This window comes from Gorilla gorilla, chromosome 8, assembly GCF_029281585.2.
Source record: "Gorilla gorilla gorilla isolate KB3781 chromosome 8, NHGRI_mGorGor1-v2.1_pri, whole genome shotgun sequence".
Lineage (NCBI taxonomy): Eukaryota > Metazoa > Chordata > Mammalia > Primates > Hominidae > Gorilla > Gorilla gorilla.
In genome coordinates, this window is record NC_073232.2 from 138,560,366 (window position 1) to 138,577,495 (window position 17,130).

Consider the following 17,130-nt stretch of genomic DNA (forward strand, 5'->3'; position numbering starts at 1 on the left):
CAGGGCCACAGCTGATGCCTCTCCATGTTCTGCCCACTGCCGGCTCCTGATCTCCAGCTCATAGCTGCCAGCCACTGGTCAGCGGCAAACATCCATGAACACCCCCCTTCAAAAATGCCATGCCCAGTTCTACAAGGGCCCTCCCCACAGGTCACCTCCAGAGTGAATTCTGTGAAACCCAATATTCAGCCCCTCCCAGACTCTCAGGACCATGCCTACCATGACCCACATCTTTGTGTCTCTGGCCACTGCTCAAAGGGCAAGTTCTTGGTCCTTTTCCAGGGTTCTGTATTCCGATCGAAGGCATCACTGTTCTCCCGGCATCTCAGGTGAGAATTGTATGCCTTCCTTTCCATGATCCCACACATTCCATCATTCATCATGTTCTGTCCATTCTGCCTACTTAACATTTCTTAACTACTTACTCCTTCCCACCAATACTCTCTTGGCTCAAGCCATCATCAGCTCTCCCCGGACAGCAGCAATATGCAGTCCCTTGACCACACCCACTCTACCCTCCCAGCTAGTCTTCACAGGCAGCCAGATGGACTTTAAAAGACTGAATTTTGGTGGAGAGCAGTAGCTCATGCCTTTGGGAGGCCGAGGTAGGCAAATTGCTTGAGGCCAGGAGCTCAAGACTGGTCTGGGCAACATGGTGAAACCCAGTCTCTACAAAAAATAGAAAAACTAGCTGGATATGGCAGCGCATGCCTGTAGTCCCAGCTACTAGGGAGGCTGAGGTGGGAGGATCACCTGAGCCCAGAGCAGTCAAGGCTGCAGTGAGCTGTGATTCCACAAATGCACTCCAGCCTAGGCAACAGAGTGAGACCCTGTCTCAAACAAATGAAAAGCAGAATCTTATCATGTCATTGTTCTGCCTATAGGCCTTTTCTTCTATGGCGTGCCACTGTATTTAGGAATAAAGTCAAGATCCTTATCAGGACACACAACCCCTGTATGGCCTGGCTTCCTCTGTCTCTCTCCTTCTTGGTCATCAGTACAAAGACCTTCTAGAATCTGAGAAGCTGGACATTTACTTCTGCTCTTCTTTCTCTCTCTACCTCCTGCCCTCCTTGACTGGGCTCTTCCCTCTGTGTGCACAGCTTAAGAGCTGCTTCATTCTACATCTTCCCTCCCCAGACCAGGCATTGGCCCCATACCTTCCCCTCCTAGCACTGAGCAATGCAGTCATCCAGTTACTGTTTTTGTAATGATCTGCTTAGTGTTGGGCTCCTTGACTAAATTCTAAGAGGACAGGAACTTTATCTTATTCACTACTCTCCCTCCAGGGTCAATTATACTGTCTGGTATTAAACACATATTTGTGAATAAATAACCAGGTGAAGAAGCGAATGAGCAAGTGATTTAACACATCAATAAAGATTAATAAAGATAATTAATATGACAGATGATAATCATTAAAGATGGCAGATTAGGCCAATGTTTTCCAACATGACCTCTGACATCAGAAGAACTGACAATTGTTGACATGACTTTTATAACTTTTGATCTTGGGAGGCATGAGCAAGCACACTGTCTTAATTAGCTTTAATTATTAATGTTTAGTAAAGATAATTATTAATAAGATATTAATAAAGATTCTGATAAAGATCAGTGAATAGTAGAAGGGAAGCTGAGAGCTGGAAACATGAAACTATAATTTCTGAGATATGGTTCCATCAACATTTGTTTAGTCACTAATTAGAATCACCAGCCAGTTTAGAACTCCCCATTCCTAAGGGCAGGCTTCAGGGAGGGGGTGTGATGTCCATCTGGTGAGTTAGCGCTTGTCCGGGTGCTGCTGGTCTGTGTGCTCTGAGGGAGGGTCCAGGCCATGCGCTGCCTCCAGGGGAGCCCCTCAGGCTATGGTCAGCATTAATAATGTCTTTCATCTGTGAGTGGATCTACAATGGCTTCTACAGTGTGCTCCAGTTTCTAGGACTCTACAAGAAATCTAGAAAACTTGTTCTCTTGGGTTGGGACAATGTGGATGAAACCATTCTTCCTCATATGCTCAAAGATGGCGGATTGGGCCAACAGGCTCCAACACGACCTCTGACATCAGCAGAGCTGACAACTGCTAGCCTGGCTTTTACAACTTTCGATCTTCTGGGGCATGAGCAAACACGTTGGATTTGGAACAGTGATCTCCCAGCAATAAATGGGATTGCCTTTCTGGGGTACTGTGCAGATTGTCCTCGGATCCTGGAATCCAAAGTGGAGCTCAGTGCTTTAACGACTGATGAAAGAATATCCCATGTGCCAGTCCTTATCTTGATTAGCAAAAATTGGACAGAACAGGCACAATCAGTGAAGAAAAACTCTGTCTGCCATTTGGTCTTTATGGACAGACCACAGGAAAGGTAACTTGTAACCCTGAAGGAGCCAAATGCCTTTTCTAAGGAATCGTTCACGTTCAGTGTGTACAACAACAGGGCTATGGCAAGGGCTTCTGCTGGTTTGCCCAGTATATTGACTGATGGTTGGGCAGTGAAAATAAAAGTTTAACTTCTTAAAAAAAAAAAAAAAAGATGGTGGGCGGGGAGGGGGTAAACAGTCTAGGCTTCTTCTGCAAGAGAAGAAGAAAAAAGGAATAGCACTCTACACTCAAAGATTTTAAAAGTCCAATCCCTGGGCATGTCAAGATTGTAAAGGTAAGAACCCTACAGCAGCTGGATCCCAAAGGACCAGCCTGGCGTGTCTGTTCCAGGTCTTGTGAGCATTGAGATGTTTGACCATCACCAAGAATTAGAGGTAAAGAGTAGGCATAACCTGATTTCCATTAATTTAGAAACTCTGAAACAGAACATAATATAATTCGGTAAAATAATTAAGATTGCTGGATCCACAGAAAAATGTTATTGAGTCATTCAAACCTGATCATCAAAATTAACATGAGCTATAATCTTCCTGCATTGACTGGACACAGATGCTTATTCCATTTTGCAGACAAGGAGGCCAAGGTGGGCAGATCGCTGGAGGCCATGAAGGAAGTGGAGAGAATATCAGTAGCTTGCTGTTGGGAGCAATGCTGCTTTCAAAGCCCGGGCTCCTAACTCCAAATCCTGTGTTCCTTTCTGGAAGGTTTTCTCCTTGAATTGTTTCTCACCCCACCCAAGTGATTTTCGACCTCCTGGGAACTCACTTCTGGCTTGGTCCAGGTTGTCCAGACTCCATCATCCACTCATTTGAGGAGTGCTTTTCGAGTGCCTGTGATGAGCCACGCTGTCCTACCCCTGACCGTAAGGATGTCATGGTTGGTGGAAGAGGAAAGGAAAGAAGCATCCAATGGTGGAAATGAGAATAAAGTGGCAGGTGGCTCTCTGATGTCAGGCTTGGAACGGCGAAGGATGCAGGGTTTTGGCTGTGCCCCACCCTGTGTAGCAGAGGACTGACCTCCCCTGTCTAGGACCCACCACATATACCCCCACACGCTCAGGTGGCAGTCACCTTTTCAGCAGCCACATTGCCTCAGGGGCTTGAGTATGCAGGTCTCATTCACAAGAACTACTAACAAATTTCCTTCTGAACTTGCAACGTTTATTTTTTTGTTAACCCAAGCATAGGATTTTACATTTATCCCCATTAAATCTCATCTTGTTAGTTTTGGCCCATTGATCCAAACTGCTGAAATCTTCATAATCCAGATTTTGCCGTGCCAAGCACAGTTATTCCCCCTAGCTCTGCATTGCCAGGAAATGTGATGAGAGCACCTTTTATGTCTTCATCGAGATGGTCCATGAAACTGTGGGCCAGGACAAGGCCATGCACACAGCCCTAAGGCCACCGGCAGCAACCTCAGTCCCCCTCTTCAACATGGGTTGGGTCAAGGGGAACAATGGCTTGATATCCTCTGGATGGTGATTCAGCCAACTAAACCATCTAATGCCATCCCCACACTGGTTACATTTCTCCATTCTGTACCATGATATTCTGAGAGATGATCTAAGATAAATGCCTTTCCAAGTATTTATACCCATGTTTAGCCATTTTAAAATGCCCTTTCTGTTATTGTTCTAGAGTGAATACTAATTAAAGTTGCCCTGTAAGAGATGTCTGGAATCGTTCTAGGCAAAATAAGTCAGTGCTGAAGTTATTCTATCCCAGAGATACCCCAAACATAAATTCAACGGGCTATGGACTTCCCATGGCAAGTGCCTTCAATCAGTGATGGGAACAGAACTTGAAGGCATGCTGGGATTGAGAGATGTAGGGAACGTGATCTACTGCCATCACTCTTCATTATCCTAAACTGGAAAAGCTGATGCCGAAGCTGGCCAGCCTGTCCAATAAAACATTTTGATCAAAGATACAATTTCACAGAATACCTGTGTAAGGGATGGCCTGAGAGTCCACCGGGATCTAGTAGAGGTATGAAAGTTATCAACCTGGTTTCTGCAGGTCCATAGGCAGACAGCAATATTGTGAAAATGCTTCTCAGGGGCTATACAAATACAGATTTTAAGTGAACAGCATCCAATCTTTTCATAAATTAGGGATGTTAGAAGGTAAATAAAAGAGATTCCCTGAAAAACTATTTAATAAAAATTCAGCCCTGTGCCATGAAGAATCGGTTCACCGCAGAAGCATTTTGAGTAGGATTAATTAGATGACTCTCCGCATTAGCTATAGACTTAAGAGACTGGGACTGCTTTAATTTAGGTTGTGGTTTCTAAGCAGGTTTTTCAATTACAGCAAACTTCTGGATATTTAAAGACCCAATATTCAATGAGTAGATATTTTTTGTTCTTTAAAAGTCACCAGAGGCCTTCCAGAGGCCTCTCAAAATAACTTTTATCATTTTCTTTTTAGGAATAATAAATATGTTAGCATTCTTCTCTTCAACCATTATCAAGTTTTACGATAGTTTTTTTCCTTCAAAAGAAAATGTTTTTTCCTAATTTTAAAAGTAATATTTTATTTTTGTGAAACATTAATACAATAAAGAAAGTAAATATCCTCTATAATCTTCCTACTCAGAGACACATGTCATGTGTATAATTTTAAAATAAAAATTGAATACTATGTAAACTATTTTCATTTTTTTAAAAAATAAACACTAGCAGGAAACAACTATTTTCTAACATGCTAGTTACATTGATTATACCATGAATTTTTTATAATAAAAGTCTCATCATTTTAAATTGTTGTATGGTATCCTGTTTCACAGCTGATTATTGAATCAGTCTCCTATTGACGTACTTTTAGGTAAAACATCTTTAAGCACAGGGCTGACTCTGGGGCTGAAGGTGTTGGAGCGGTATACTAACCAGCTTGCCTTCTGATTGGTCAGCTGTTCATCCTGATTGATCAGGCCCTTTATTGTACTCATTGTGAAACATGTAAATGGCCTCTGCTTATATTTTTATCTCTGGGTTCTTATAGTTTCATTTGTAAAAACTCTCGGACTTGACTCTATTGGGCCAATGGCTATGCAAATTTAAAATTCTATTATATACTAAATGATTGATTGACTTTGGTGTCTAACAGCATTATGTGCTGGTAGTGCACAAGCATTTCACTCTACTTGATTATTTTTGTTTTTAGTATTCATTGCGTCAAAGGTATAGTTAATTTGGAACAGGTATGAAACCTTTTGCAAAAAAATTGTTATACTGAAGTATTTTTGGTAATGCATCATTAAAATAGTAAGATTGGCATCCTCTTATTATGAAAATGTTACTTTTCATATAATGGGATTTCTAAAATTGGTACAAGTAATACAATTAAAATTATAGCATATCATAGGAACATATGAAACACTTTCTATGTATTTTTGAAAATGCAGTCTGACAGTGAGGTTGCAAAGAGAGAAATAAATTAAAAAGATAGTTTTGTTTTCAACTTTTATAATTTTGAGATTATCTCATGAAAGACTCAGAATTGAAAGGGAGCAAATTAAGTCACCTTTTAAAATGATATTTATACAAATTAGCTACTCTCTAGCAGTCAACGTGTATTATAGTATCTGCAGTAATGGAAGGTAAATCATTTTCAGGGGGAACCATGGACAAGGCTATTAAGTCACATTACAAACTCAGAGAACCAGACGGGCTCTAAGAAATTATTTATCTGTGGAAATGTGTGTCCATTATGAAGCTAAATGAAGTAGCAGGATATAAAATTGCATACAGACTGTGATATCAACTAAGAAGACAAAAGAAACAAAGGCTTATTTATAAGAAAAAAAATCCACCTATATAATTCACCAGAATCTTAAACAGGATTGTGTTTGGTGGTAAAAGTACTTTTTAAAAAATTTTAGGGTTATTTGTTCCCTTCCCCCCTATAATGTTCAGTTTTCTTCACTGGGTATGTATATTATTTTCATAGTAAAAACAACTTAAGGTTTTTATGAGGTCGCTTTTTGCTTCTCTACCTGCAGTCGTAATGCTCCATAAAACATTCAGGATTAGCCTCCCCTCATGCTGTGCACCACGTTTCTTCCAACAGCCTAACAATGGGAGCAGATGCAATAAAGAACACTCCTAAATCCAGCTGCCCACCACAACGACCCCGTCGAGAAAATGCATCAACACCAGCAGCCTTAGATGCTTTTGATCTTTCAGGGAATGCCTAGCTTCTTCCACTGAGATATTTTCAAAACCATACATAAAAAGGTACAAAAATGTGTGCCCCTCGATATTCTTATGTAAAGAGAGTATGAAAATATATACTTTGCTAAGGGAGATGGATCAAAAGCAATATACAGTTTTCTCTTCAGATTCCTGATTATATAATACATGTGTCTGAACCTCTATTTTAAGATCAAGTCACAAGAAAAGCTAAAAACACCTCATTTCTTGTTTCCAAAGCTTCTGATCTATTTAATGGTGAGCAGTAAGCATGTAAGAAAAAAAAAAACACAAAAGAGGCAGGTTGCAGATCCCAGGGAGCAGGTAGTGTGATTTTTGTATACATTTTTATATATTGCGGCATTAGATACCGAACTTTCGGGCTGGCTGTTGATTGACTGTCTTTCGTCTGTCTTGCTTAAAACGCTCAAATCAAAGCACTAACACAAGTAAATGATCTGAGTTGTTTACAGGGAGATGTTGAGTCAGGTTCTGGGGCTCCACATCCCTGACAGAACTCATCCCAGTGAGGGCCTGCGACCTCTACTCTTGTTTCAGAAAAAATCAGCATCCTGCTGATGGGTGAGGAACAGGAACCAGTACTTTTGGAAGAGAGAAACTGCTATTTTGGCCAAGCAGGACTTGGAAAATTGACTTCTATCTTTACATACAGATTGCTTATTAGAAGAACTAATAAGCTCTTCTTTTATGGTACTAATGAAATAGAATATTAAGGAGTCCTTTATATCTGAGGAATCTGTGGGGATAGCCAGGGTGCAAAGAATAAGAAAACGAGTTGTTTGTCTTATGGTTGGAGGCAGACAAAGTTTTCTGCTAGTAAGGCACACAAAGTTTATGATAGTATCCAAGCGGCCCAGAAAAAGCCATAATGCCATTTTCTGGAAATTTATATAATTTTTCCATAAAAGGACCAATTTTTAAAAATAAGAAGATGACAGAAATAGTCCAAATCACTGGAGATAAGCTTTGAAAGATAAAATGAACTCTTGGTATTTCTCAGGGAGAAGATAATTTCTATCAGTTTGAAGCTGTTTCCCCTAATATAATCCAGGAGTTGTCAAAAGTCAACTAATTATGAAACTCTGTTATTTGAACAGTACAGGGATGCTTAAATTAAATCTTTGAACAACCAGGCACTGAAAAAATAAAACATCAGAATTATGAAAAAATAGTGTTGAGTTATAAAGTTCCTTAATAGAGTGATAAAATTCTTTATTTTTCCATTAGATAATTTTTTAAAGTTAATTCTCACCTCAAATCCAAATTTGGATTACAAATCCATGCATTTCGTTCTTTGTTTCTAAACCCCAACATAAATCACAGAGCACTTTTCTGTCCATGGTGTCTTAACTTTCTCCTATCATGCAATAAACAAGAATTAACTTACTCATTTCTTTCCAGATTTATGATCAGTTCTTTGCTTTCCCGTTGTATTCGAATATTCAGCACTTGTGGATGATTCTGAAAGATAAACAACAAAAGTCAGTTGAAAAACGCTTGGCTTTGATTTGCAAATAGCTGAATAAGACCCACAGGCGTAGTCAATTGAGGGAATAAACGATGCGGTCAACCTAAGAAAGAGCCAAATGCCATCACAATGCAGTGTATAAATGAAGGTTTCTTAGCAGCTTAAAAAGAGCAGTGAAGGCCAGGCACCAGAGGATTGCTTGAGTCCAGGAGTTTGAGACCAGCCTAGGTGGGCAACACAGTGAAACCCTATCTCTACAAAAAGTAAAAATTAAAAAAATCAGAATATTAGCCAGGGGTGGTAGTTTGTGCCTGTGGTCCTAGCTACTTGGGTGGCTGAGGCGAGAGATCACTTGAGCCCAGGAGTTCGAGGCTGCAGTGAGCTATGGTCACGCCACTGCACTCCAGCCTGGGTGGCAGAGTGAGACTCTGTCTCAAAAAAAAAGAAAACAAGGCTGTAATCCCAGCACTTTGGGAGGCTGAGGGGTGGGGGTGGGGGGGGGGGGGTGGATCACCTGAGGTCAGAAGTTCAAGACCAGCCTGGCCAATATGGTGAAACCCCATCTCTATTAAAAATACAAAAAATTAGCCTGGTGTGGTGGCACACCCCTGTAATCCCAGCTACTCAGGAGGCTGAAGCAGGAGAATCGCTTGAACCCGGGAGGCCGAGGTTGTAATGAGCCAAGATTGCACCATTGCACTCCAGCCTGGGCAACAAGAGCGAAACTTCGTCTCAAAAAAAAAAAAAAAAAAAAGAAGAAGACGACAAGAGTGGAGGGAGAGTTGGGTCATCCCACAGAACAGGCACCACAAACTCAAGGAGACCTCATTCTTCCTGGTCAGCATTGCATGAGTGCAGAAAGTGGAGACTCAGTCTTGCTGAGACATGATGACCACCACACTCAATTAGTGCTTCCTTCAGTTATATTGACTTCATCTGCCTTTGCTTTGTCAGTTATTTCGGTACTAGGCTTGTATGAAAGCATGAGAATGAGAAGTTTATACATACTTTTCTAATATTTCATATTTGAAAGTCAGTCTTATAACTCCAGAGCTCAAAAGATCTTTTCACAATATATATAATGTTTCAGCTATACCATGACTTAACTAACCACATGCCACTACACTTTCAGATGAAATGGATTGTGGGTTCCAAATGTCCAACATGAAAATAATTAGTTAAAGTAAAACAGAATTTAAAGAAAACCCATAACAACTGAAGGTCACATGAGTTTTGGGGAAAAAAAAATGAGTTAAGGCGAAACATGCCTTAACTAAGGCCATATAACTGGGGTAGAGTCACGAAGGCTGAAACATTATTTGCTTTATTTTTAGGGCAGCCCTTTGCATATCTTCTTATACTCTTTCTGTGTCTCTCATGGTAGCCATTAGCTGCATATGGCTATTTAAGTTAATTAAAATGAAATGAAATTTAAAAATTAGTTCACCAGTCATACTGGACACATTGCCAGACTCAATAACTTGGTGTGACAGGTGGCTACCACTGTGGGACAGCACAGATATAGAGCATTTCTATCATCATGGAATGTTCTATTGGACAGCTCTGAGTCAGTGATAAAGACCTAAAACTTACATCATCCAATTGCCACCTGAGAATTAGATTATTTTAAATATCAGGGCCTTCAGGAGATAAAATTACGTACAAACTCAAGGGTTTTTTTCTTATGAGCTTCAAGGAGGTTCTTTCTCAATTTTCATTGATGGATGATATTACTTTAAATAGTTATTTAAACTTGAGAGTTAAATTGGTGAATTTCCAGATATGTGAAATTCTTATGTATCTTTTCTGGGTTTACACAGGCCTTGTTTTTGATGGATTTACTCTAGCAAAAGAGTATAAAAACATACCAAATTTATATACTTTGATACTGTCTGGTGTTTATAAGAACTGTATGTATTTCTGAGTGTTACTTGACTTTGAAAATTAATCTATTGGATCCTACATGCCAAGAAACATGCACCATTTCTTTGTAGTGTAGTGTGTCAAAGTGTTCTTATGCCCTCACAGGTATTTGCTTTCGAGTCCATCACAGGGACTCTTGCATATTTGCCTATACTTGCTGACACCCGGGTTGAACTACAAAGACTTCCATAATGTTCTCTTCAGGGTTTGCAATATGTACCCATTAATTATATGTGTGAAAAACAAGATTATTAATTATATTTACAATAAAATATTAGAACAAAATATGTCTCAATATTCTGTCAAAATGTGCCCAAACACACCATATGTATGTATACGTGTGTGTGTATAACTACGTTTCATATGTATGTATATATAAGTAACTTAGTTACTTTAGTTACAAATAGTGTTTGCCTAAGATATCAATGCACAGATCACATACCTTAAATGGAAATCCTGACCATTTTATATGTGAATAAAAATATATTATTTGCAATATCCCTTTTCCCCCAAAGAATTGAGGTAGTTTAAGCATTAACATTTGTAGTAATTCCACATAAAGTACTAGAAGTGTTAGGAGAGTCCAATGTCAACATCTTGCAGAAGAACATATTTTCCTTCAGGGAAGATCTTTATGTACATTAGTTGAGGTATGACTAGTAAAGGAGAAATCAATAGAGAGGGAGAACAGACAGCTACTTTAATTGAAGACCACTAATTGCCTTAGACTTCTTTTTTTTTTTTTTTTTTTTTTTTTTTGAGACGGAGTCTGGCTCTGTCGCCCAGGCTGGAGTGCAGTGGCGCAATCTCAGCTCACTGCAAGCTCCGCCTCCCGGGTTCACGCCATTCTCCTGCCTCAGCCTCCCGAGTAGCTGGGACTACAGGCGCCCGCCACTACGCCCGGTTAATTTTTTGTATTTTTAGTAGAGACGGGGTTTCACCATGTTAGCCAGGATGGTCTCGATCTCCTGACCTCATGATCCGCCCGCCTCGGCCTCCCAAAGTGCTGGGATTACAGGCGTGAGCCACCGCGCCCCGCCTAGACTTCTTAAAAGCATGTATTCATTCCATTTTCTTTTGATTGTTACCCATTGGAGATGATGAAGTAGTACCGGTAAAATATGGCATTCCTTTTCTTAAAAATGATATATTGATTACCCTAATGGAACTGTGTCTTTTATTGAATGCTTAAAGAACTGTACCTGCTGAATAAATCAATTAAATGCTAATCAATGGGCCAGAAATGTTTTGGCAGTAATTGTTGCTCTATTATTTTAATTGGGAAAGTACATCCAAGAGTATATAAAATGTATAAGTACAATTTGAAAAACAACGATTAAAATAAACACCAGGGCACCTACTACCCAGCTGAAAAAGCAGACTATTTCTATAATCTTAGAAGCCCCCTGTATTAGTTTGGTGGGGCTGTCATAACACACACCAGAGACTGTGTGGCTTAAACAACAGAAATTTATCTTCTTATAGCTTTGGAGCTAGATGTCCAAGATGAAGGCATTGGCAGGTTTGGTTTCTTCTGAGGCCGCTTTCCTTGGCTTTGAGACAGTTGCCTTCTTACTGTGTCCACAGATGGCCTTTTGTATCTCTGTGTCCTGATCTCTTCTTATAAGGACACCAGCCATATAAGATTAGGGGCCACACATATGACCTCATTTTACCTTAATTGCCTTTTTAAAGGGCCTTTCTCCAAATACAGTCACATTCTAAGGTACCGGGGTTAGGATGTCAATATAGGAATTTGCTGGGGGGAAGGGAGAGGAAATTCATCTCATACACTGTCTCATGCTAAATTCATTATTACATTTCCCTTATTCCCAACCAGTGGTAACCATTATGCTGAAGTTTCTATTAATCATTATCTTGATTTCCTCTACAGTTTTATTTCTAGTGTACATATTCCTAAGCAATACACTGTTTAGTTTTACCCTGTTTTGAACCTTACAAAAATGGCCTCATACTTTGTCCATTCTTCTATGACTGGACTGGTTTCTTTTACTTACTTTTATATTTGTTAGATTTATACATATGGTTGTATATAGCTGTAGTCCATCTATTTTCATTGCTATGTAGTATTCTATTGCACAAACAATGTGTAAGTCCTTTCTCCTACAGGGGGACTTTGGCATTCTTTCTCTCCACCCCTCTTTTTGCTCTTAAAATGCTGTTATGCATGTTCTTGTGTACATGTCTCCTACTACAGCAGTCCCCAACATTTTTGGCACCAGTGGCCGGTTTTGTGGAAGACAATTTTTCCACGGAACTGGGGCTGGGGGTGGGGGATGGTTTCGGGATGATTCAAGCACATTATTATTACTTACTGTGTACTTTATTTCTATCGTCATTACATTGTAATACATAATGAAATACAACTCACCATAATGTAGCATCAGTGGGAGCCCTGAGATTATTTTTCTGCAACTAGATGGTCCCATCTGGGGGTGATGGAAGACAGTGACAGATCATCAGGCATTAGATTCTCATAAGGAGCCCACAACCTAGATCCTTCATGTGCACAGTTCACAATAGGGTTTGTGCTCCTATGAGAACCCAGTGCCTCCGCTAATCTGACGGGAGGCGGAACTCAGGCAGTGATGTGAGTGGTGGGGAGCTGCTCTAAATACAGATGTAGCTTCTCAGCCTGCAGCTCACCTCGCCTCCTGCCGTGTGGCCTGGTTCCTAGGCTACAGGGGTTGGGGACCCCTGCCTTGCTGGACAGATATGAGTTTCCCTGGCTAATCTGGGATGGAAACTCTGGGTGGTGTAGTTTGCACATGTTTGACTTTACCAGGGATCTTTAAATTGTTTTCCAAAGTACAAATGGGTTATAAATGTTTCTCTCATTCCATAGCGTCATGAATATCTGGCAAAAATTTAAAAAGGCGGGCAGTCCCAATCTGCTGACTGTGCAACTGCGGCTCACTGGGGTTTTCCTTTACGCCTCCCTCCTCAGTAGCAAGACAGAGCACCTTTGCTTATGTTTATGGAACATTTGATTTTCTTCTCCTGTGAAATACTTGCTCATGTTTTCTGACCATTTTCTTTCCTGCTTTCTTCCTCCTCCCTTTCTCTTGTCATTGTGAATTTGTAGTTACTTCTACATTCTAGAAGCTATGCTTTTCTCTGTTTAATGTGTGACAAATATCTTCTCCCAGTTTGGGCTTTGTCTTTTCATCCTCTTAAGTGTGTTCTCATGAACAGAATGCCTTAATTTTAATAAAATCCTTCATGGTTTAAAGTCTTTGTGCCTTATTTGAGAAATCCTTCCCTACTCCAAGATCAAAAAGCAGACTGTGTTATCTTCTAAATGTTTCATAATTTTGCCTTTCACATTTAAGTCCCATCCAGACTTGATTTTTGTGTCCAGTACAAAGTAGGAGTCCAACTCTACTTTAGAGAAAATGTGATTAACCAATTGTTCCAGCACCATTTATTAAAAGTCTATCCTTCCTGGCTGGGCACGGTGTCTCATTCCTGTAATCCCAGCACTTTGGGAGGCCAATGTGGGTGGATCATCTGAGGTCAGGCCTTTGAGACCAGCCTGGCCAATATGGTGAAACCCCGTCTCTACTAAAAATACAAAAATTAGCTGGGTATGGTGGTGTGCTCCTGTAATCCTAGCTACTCGGGAGGCTGAGGCAGGAGAATCACTTGAACCCGGGAGGCAGAGGTTGCAGTGAGCTGAGATCACGTCACTGCACTCCAGCCTGGATGACAGAGCAAGACTCCATCTCAAAAAAAAAAAAAAAAAAAAAAGACCTATCCTTCCACCGTATCTGTAGCAGCCATGTGGAGATCTGTTTCTGAGCTAATACCATGTGTCTCATTGTCTGTCCATGCACTAATGCCACCCTGTGTTAATTACTACAGCTTTACTCTGAGTCCTGATGTTTGGTGAGTCTTCTCACCTCTACTATCTCAGCACCCTGGGATTGCTCCACTGTCTTCTGTTTCTATTTCTTTTTTATAAAAATGAGGTCTCCATATGTTACCCAGGCTGGTCTCAAACTCCTATCCTCAAGCAATTCTCCTGCCTCAGTCTCTCAAGTAGCTGGAACTACAGGCTCGAGCGATCATGGATGACTTGGTTTCCATTCTTGTTGCTGAGAAGTCAGTCCTCAGCCTCCTTGGGCAGGTGACCCATCTCTTCTCTGCAGCTGCTTTTGTTATCTTTTTTCTTACATGTTTGGCAGTGTGGCCATTGTATGTCCGGGTGTGAATTTTGTTTTATTTGTTCACTTTGATTTGTCCTCCTTGGAGAAAGGATGCTCCCTTACTCTCTTCATTGGGGTTGTTTTATTTCTTATTCACCCATACACACTTGTCTGTCTTTTGCAGTGTTTAGGGCTCAATGGCAGGTTGGAAAAAGTAGGTAGGGTTAAGGGTGTGACCCAAGATTTGAGACTGTGCAGGCCAAGAGTGGCCGAAGGCCAGGGGAGAATACAGGCTGGAGGTGAGGGAGCCAGCAGGTAAGAGGAGCCGGGAGGTGCTGGCCAAAAAAGGGCTACAGACTGAGAGACTGGACAGAGGTCTGTGGAATGGACATTCTAGAGAGGAAAGGACCACTTCCGATGGGATGCTGGGTAGGAGAGAAGCAAAGGGTTCTGCTGCAAGAGAAGCATTATAATTTGGAGGCAAGTTCTCCTCAACAAAGGTGACAAAAAAAGTCATGGCAATGTTCAACAGCTTCCTGTTTCCTCCAAAGTCATAAGAAAATATCTTTTTAAGTTTGAAAGTTCAAGTGAATCGATATATTTTTATCTACTACACTGCCTCTTAGGCCATAAGGCACTGCATTTATTGATATCCCTATTTACCTGTATGCATGCAGGCATGTGCATGAACACTTGCTTTTGTGCGTAACTGTATTACGGAACCTGGGCTGATGTCCCAGTTTATTATAGAATTTTTCATGAAATAGCTCTTGCTATTTGTACTTATACTTCACTCTCAGTTCCATCTAGGAGTCAGATCTAAGTTCCCTCTTTAGGGCACGTAGGCTTGGACATAAACCCCAACACTGATACTGCATTTACTCCAAATCCCTCTTTCCTCCTAGGAGGGAAGCTTTGTCGTTGGGCAAAACTCATCAGACACTCTACCCTCAGTGCACATGTGCTCACAGGAGGCGAGTGCCTTCCTCACAGAAAGGCTTTTTTGGCAGACTCCCCTTGAGATGGCAAGCCCAGGCAAATCTGCAAAGACGGGTGCGGCCAGGACCCAGCTGCCCACCTCTAGGGCCCCCAGGTGCCTGTGTTCTCTCAGAGGTTTCCCACAATGCACTTGGCTAGGGCACCCCAGTGAACCGGCTGTACAAACAGATGTGCAAAAAGTGATGATTGATTGATTGGCTGATTAGATTGATTTCCCTATTTTTTTTTTTTTTTGGTGCTATCCATGTCGTGCTACCCTTCTTTAATGTGTGCGATTGGAGGCTGATCCAAACTTGACTTTAAATCATTTCACCCATAATGAACACAAAATACCTCGAGTCCATAAATGTAGCTTTGCATGGTTGTAGGGTGCTCATTATTTTCCCTGAAGGACAGGATGACACACAGCATCAGGTCCCTGGTGTTTTTCTCTCTTTAGAGAACAAGAAATTTTCAACAGCTTAGAAACATCTGCCCTGATTCTGAGGGTGAATTAATGTGGCAGTGGAACGGCAGCAGGTCTGGCAGGCAGGAGGGAATTACCATCCAAAAAGTAAGATTTGGGGTCAACAGCCAAGTCCACTCCCATCACAACTCTGAGGTTATCCTTCCAAAGACCATGGTCAGCCAGAGCCAAAGTCATTCATCTCAACCATCAATACTGGAAGCTCAGAGGGATCTAATTTTTCAAGCAGAACAACAAAATTAAAATATTGCATTCAAGGGAACTCTAAAATAACTAGATCCCTCTCCGGCACTAAATAAATGCTTCAGGCTGCAGCCTTGGCATTCACGGGGCACGAGGGAGTCATTTATTGCTATGAATATTTAGAGGCAATCTTGATTACCACTTTAATATCAGTGTGCTACTTCCACAGCCTGGAAGATATGCACACTGTGGAATCTAGAGAGGACAAAATTGAATTAACTGCAGTATAACACAGTCAGGAATTAAGGCACGGCAGCATTATAATGGGGTGTCCCTGGATTGGGGCCTGTTTGTTATTACATAAATAATGATAATGTTTATTCTTGAGTTACTGACAATTTTTCTGATGGATAATTAACTTTAGCCAACAACCTGTTAAAATGCTATGTACAGGATGGCATGTATTATCCTTAGGTTTATAATGCAGTTGGAAGTTTGTGTGTTAAAATGTTGGATTATTTTAAGCACGGGATCTTCTCACTGTGTTTCTGCAGCATGATAGAGTCTTGGTTTTTCAGCTTGCTTCTCCCTCCCTGCAGGAAAAGGCACAATCACATCACCTTTGGTCCTCGTGATGCTCTTAGCTCAAGTTCTTTGTCCCGTCGCTACCAGTGTGATTGTTAATCCTCGGGTTTGTAGCAAACATTTCAGATTTTCATTTTAGATTACTTTAGCTATAGCCAGAGCATCTTAAAGCCTTATTTATTCACTGAAATACTTCTGGTCTGCTTCTGTGCATCTGAATGCTATAGAATGACAGTCCACCAGGCGCGTGCATCTGTCTGAGGACAATGGCCAATTCTGAAGCAGACGACATTACTCTGTTCCTTTCTTGAGCTTACTATTGGGTTGGAAGAGGGAAATGAAAACATGACTTATCAGAAAGCAACCTGCAAAACACTATGACATGGATTTCTCAAACTTAACACAGCTAAAATTCAGCTTTTATTTGACCATCTCCCTCCATCACCCCTGATCCACGACAGAGGGGAGGTTGGAGAAAATCCACCCTGGCTTTCCTCCAGAACTCCTGAGCTTAGTGATGCCCTTTCTTAAGACCCTTCAATGGCAACCTGATGTGCTTAGAACAAAACCACGGCCTTCATGCTGTGAAGGCTCTGGCGTCTGCTCACCTGGCACCTCACTTGGATGTCATCACTTGCTTGCTCCCAAACCTTCTGGGTCCTTGTGGCTGCTGACTCTCTGCCAAAACATCTTCCCTGGGCCCTTTGTGTGGCTTAACCTCCAGGCACTGGCCTGGACGTC

At 41.1% G+C, this 17,130-nt stretch overlaps 1 protein-coding gene and 1 pseudogene across 3 annotated transcripts in view; one reads left to right on the forward strand and one right to left on the reverse strand.

Moving 5' to 3' along the window:
• Positions 1-17,130, reverse strand: part of ADAM12 (ADAM metallopeptidase domain 12) — a 377,010-nt gene that overhangs the window by 259,305 nt on the left and 100,575 nt on the right. For all 3 annotated transcript variants that reach the window (XM_019034886.4, XM_019034889.4, XM_063710574.1), the window contains exon 3: positions 7,984-8,057. In XM_019034886.4, coding sequence (XP_018890431.3) covers positions 7,984-8,057 — 74 coding nt within the window. The remainder of the gene's footprint in view (positions 1-7,983; positions 8,058-17,130) is intronic.
• Positions 1,882-5,285, forward strand: LOC129525022 (GTP-binding protein SAR1a-like; annotated as a pseudogene).